This window comes from Trypanosoma conorhini (genome assembly GCF_003719485.1).
Source record: "Trypanosoma conorhini strain 025E chromosome Unknown Tco_14.4_contig_00471, whole genome shotgun sequence".
NCBI classification, from domain to species: domain Eukaryota; phylum Euglenozoa; class Kinetoplastea; order Trypanosomatida; family Trypanosomatidae; genus Trypanosoma; species Trypanosoma conorhini.
This window is the reverse complement of record NW_021704560.1, coordinates 6,236-10,385: the sequence shown is the minus strand read 5'-3', so window position 1 is coordinate 10,385 and position 4,150 is coordinate 6,236. Positions and strand designations below refer to the sequence as shown.

Here is a 4,150-nt window from a genome sequence, read left to right as displayed (position 1 = left end):
CTTTTTTGTCCTTCTTTTTTGTGTTCTTGTTGTTTTTGCCGTTGTTGTTTCCGCAAGGTGTCTAGTCATTATGAAGTACCTCGCCGCGTACGCCCTTGTCAACCTTTCCGGGAAGACTCCCTCAAAGGATGCAGTTGCGACTGTCTTGAAGGCTGCCGGCGTGCCCGTTGACTCTTCCCGCATGGATGCACTGTTTGCCGAACTCGAGGGCAAGGATTTTGACGCGGTGTGCGCCGAGGGCAAGGCGAAGCTCGTGGGAGGAGCCGCAGCCTCCGGTGGCGCTCCCGCCGCCGCCGCGGCCCCCGCGCCTGCTGCTGCTGCCGCTGCCGCTGCAGTGGAGGAGGAGGAAGAAGATGATGACATGGGCTTTGGTCTTTTTGACTAAGGATACGTGGTTATTTTCTGTCTTGTTTGATGCCTTTTTTTTATTTTCGTTGTTCTGTCCATGAAGGGGCGCTGGAGTCTGATGGCGACGCTACGGCCCAACGAGGACGGTTAACAATAACAGTGACGACAAGTTGCATCACTGAAATGAATTGCAAACAAGCAAAAGAACGAAATAAAAAAAGATTGGCTGGATGGGGTTGATAGGGGATGTGGCACTTGTGTTTCTTTCTTTTTTTTTGTCTCCCCGTTTAAAGTTTTGCGGTGATGGCTCTTCAGACACGTAGAGACAGTTACAATACCAGTGAGCAGACGCTCTCCTCGTTAGTCACGCTATGCGCGGACTGCCCAAAGTTTTGCCACGAACGGACTGAAAGGGTGGTAGAAAATCGGAGCCGGGCCCCGAGAGGCTGGGAGCCACAGTTTACGGCAGTTGCTGAGGAGCGTCGAAAAGAAGACTGTGGACTCTGCGAAAGTTACTGCCGTCGAGTTGCGTCTGTTTGCCCCACACCGACGGCTATCGAACGTTTTGAGGCGCTGGGGTACAAGGAGGCGGCACGGCGGTCTGCCGCGGAGGATGGGTTGCCCACGGTTCAGCAGATGTCTAGGTGCGAGAACGCGGTCGCGGAGTTCTCGCGGGTTCTCTTTTTGCTGGCACACAAGCCCAGCAAGGTGGCGTTTGAGGACGTGGACCCCAAAACCGGGGCGAACATGTCGGAGGAGGGGGCGGGGGCGGGGGAGCCGACGGAGGTGCACAAGAAGGTCCTCCGCGGTGGCTCAATCGATGACGCGATCCTAAAGCGGTGGAGCACGGCGCGGAGGGGGCGGGCGGAGATGGAGGAGCTGGGGGTGGTCCGCAGCGCGGAGGAGACCGCAATGCTCAAGCAGGAACGGGACCGTCAGTCGGCCCTCGAGTCTCCTAACACAAGAGGCACAACACCACGATGGTGATCCGTCCCGAAGAAACACACACACACTCACGCAAGACGAAGGAGAGGAAGCGGTGAAATAGCGTTCATTTCGTTCATCACATTGCCGTGTTTCCAAGGAAACTAGCAGGCAAAGCGAGTCAACGTTGAAGACACACCAGTGAAGAATCCATTGAAAATGATCTCTTTTTTGTTATATATATATATAGTTGTGCATGGTGTCTCCTCGTTTTCCTTCACTCTCCTCCTCTCTTCTGCATAATAGCAGCAACGCAGGTGAGCAGTTGCGAGTGTATTCAAAAGTAGTTTTCAGTTGTTACTCCGCCAGTTTTTTTTTTGTGTTGTTGCTCTTTCCTTTTCCACAATGGAGCGTAAAGTTACACGGGATGTGCGCATCGTTTTTTATTTATCGATCGATATGTTGGCTGGGTGTGCAGCGGGGAGAACGTACGTGGTTCATGTTAAACGCGGGAGCAAGATCCACACCTCGTCCCCCCCGCTCGCCGCAGATGAGGGAGGAAAGGTGCAGGTGAACCTTCGTTGCACCTTTACCTCGACGCTGCAGCGGCAGAGCGACCGCAAGTACAAGAAGAAGGAGCTCAAGGTTCGCATCGAGGAGGTGTGCTCCAAGGCGGTGACAACGTTTTCCTACGACTTGAGCAAGAACATCGTGGCGGAATCGTTTCCGGAAAGGAAGGTGGTTATCCGGGAACGAAATGGTTCAACTGAGCTTTATTTAAGACTCAGGGGAGCAGCGGAGAGTCTGCATAGTCAGCAACCAAATGTGCAGCCGGGCTCCAATGTGTCCTTCACGACTTATATGCGTGAAGCAGGCGCCGCCGCCTCGCTGGCTCCCCGGGAACCCGCGTGGGCCTACGGTGAAAGCTCAACCCCCTCCATCGCCGTCGACGACTACGTTAGCGTCATTGAGAGCCTGACGGAGGCGACAAGCGAACGAAGGAGCGAAGATCGCCATTCTGAGGCAAAGGAGACGGGGGTGGACGAGGGAGCCAACACAGGAGGCTCTGACAAGGACGCGGCACGCCGAGAGAGTGCGTTGCAGGCGTTAACGGCAGCTCCGCGTCCGTCGACGGAGAGCACGTCAAATGAACTCAGCCACAAGAATTCTCAAGGGTCGGAATTTGCCCGGAGTCCGGTTGCGGTGGCTCCAACGGGAAAGGATGCACCGCCGCCGCCTCCCAGGGTGCCTTCGAAGCGGATTCTGGTGTCTTCGACGGATCCCGTTCATGCGGCTATTAAGCAAATTTGCGGTGCTGTTAGGCGGGGTGAAGGCTCCGATGAGGGGCTTCAGAAGGTGCGAGATGCCCCGAAAGGAGCTCGATTGGCTCTGAATTTTTATGTACGGCAGACAGGGGAAACACTAGAGCGGTTTGTCGTTGGTTTTTTGGCCCATCTCGTTCTTGAGGTGTGCCAAGAGACGCGCCACATTGGCAGTTGGCTTAATCTTTTAACGCATGTAATCTACGGGTCTCTTCTGCACGCCAGTCACCCATGTAATGTGTGTGAGGTTGAAAGAATGACGTTACGAGTTGCCGAACTGAGGGATTTTGACTTCAACGCATTTACGGGGCGAGCAAAATCCATTGTGCGACAGTTTGCGGCTAGAGAGAGTGCCCCGAGCGGAGTAGAGCTGTTCTGGCTTGCAGGCTTGGATTACTGTGCCAGAACGCTCGCCTTGCTTTCTATTCATCCCGTTCAGCGGGTCATTGACAACTTTTCAACGCTCCTTCCAGGTTTTGAGGGAGGCCGTATTTCCATGGAGGAAAGACTGGTTTCGGCAACAGGGATACTGTGCTCCCACCTCCATCTACTCCTCTGCGATTTACTTTCTCAGACGGATCGACATGAAGTGTATGATATTCGTGTTGCTCCTCCACTCTACAGAATAATTCTGGTGGGGCTTATGACGAAGTTGTTTAGTAACCTGGTTACAGTCATCATTGAATATACGTCCAAACAGGGTCATCTACACCCCGGTGGCGAGTCTTATATTGCTTTGAAAATTTTTAACCTGATCGTCTCCTGGGCAAAGGGACACTTTTTGCTTTCTGTGCTGTCACCAGTTTTAATGCCATTCGTTGTGTATTGTGACTCCGTTCTTTTGCCGCAGGAGTTGCTGAGAAACCGCGACTATCGCTTGTACGTGGAGAGGTTCCTTCCTTTGTCTGCGGCAAACAGCGGTGCGGTTAGTAACCCGTCTCCGTGGAGCGTTTCACCCGCCTTACCGGAAACCGTGGGCGGCTCTGTTGCCTTTTCTCCTTTTGCATTGCTCACGGAATTTACGGCGGGAGGCTGCAGAGAGGCGTGCGACGCCGAGACGAGCCTTTGGACCTTGACTGAGGTTCTTGGCGGGGACAAGGGCGCCGCAGGGCAGGTCCTCGCGGCCGAGGAAGTGTTTCCCGAGACCGGGTTCAATGGCACACCCGACAGCCTTTATGACCCCCGTCAGATTCTGCCACTCTTGCTCCACACGGTGAGGGACTCCTCCAGTTAACTGGCCATTGTCGGACAGCGGCGATAAAGTAGGGCTGGTGCCTTCAGAAAGGCAGATGCCAATCAGTTCAGCAAAGAAAACAAAGGGAAAAACAAACAAACGGGGAGGATGTTTGAGTTGTGTGCATTACCTGAAAAGAGAGATGCTCTCCGCCGAAGTGTGAGCTGATTTGACAGTTTTTTTTTTTTTTTGCTCTCTTTCTGATGTAATTCCTTTCCTTTCCTTTTCCTTCTCTCTTCTCCACCGCCTTGCAGCTTACTGACTCTAGTGTGACTCTACTGCGGCGGATGGCGACGATGCTGATGGTGCGGCGCCGTGCGGT

General features: G+C 53.9%; 3 protein-coding genes across 3 annotated transcripts in view, besides 1 other annotated feature; all 3 read left to right on the top strand.

The window, feature by feature from the left end:
* The window catches only part of Tco025E_06734 (60S acidic ribosomal protein P2), a gene marked incomplete at both ends in the record, with an annotated part of 627 nt that extends 242 nt beyond the window's left edge, over positions 1 to 385 (top strand). Inside the window, one exon of the mRNA XM_029373606.1 lies at positions 1 to 385. This exon is cut by the window's left edge and continues 242 nt beyond it. Within this exon, the coding sequence (XP_029226282.1) occupies positions 1 to 385 (385 nt within the window).
* A 266-nt stretch (positions 386 to 651) lies between these two features.
* On the top strand, positions 652 to 1,335 carry Tco025E_06733 (ribosomal P protein AGP2beta-1; the record flags this gene model as incomplete). The annotated part of the gene is made up of 1 exon (XM_029373605.1): positions 652 to 1,335. The coding sequence occupies one exon, from the start codon at positions 652 to 654 to the stop codon at positions 1,333 to 1,335; it is 684 nt and encodes a 227-aa protein (XP_029226281.1).
* Positions 1,336 to 1,677: 342 nt separating this feature from the next.
* Tco025E_06732 (putative AGP2beta-2) lies at positions 1,678 to 3,828 on the top strand (the record flags this gene model as incomplete). The annotated part of the gene is made up of 1 exon (XM_029373604.1): positions 1,678 to 3,828. The coding sequence occupies one exon, from the start codon at positions 1,678 to 1,680 to the stop codon at positions 3,826 to 3,828; it is 2,151 nt and encodes a 716-aa protein (XP_029226280.1).
* Positions 3,829 to 4,037: 209 nt separating this feature from the next.
* Positions 4,038 to 4,078: a sequence feature (GA-rich).
* Between the last annotated feature and the right edge of the window lie 72 nt (positions 4,079 to 4,150).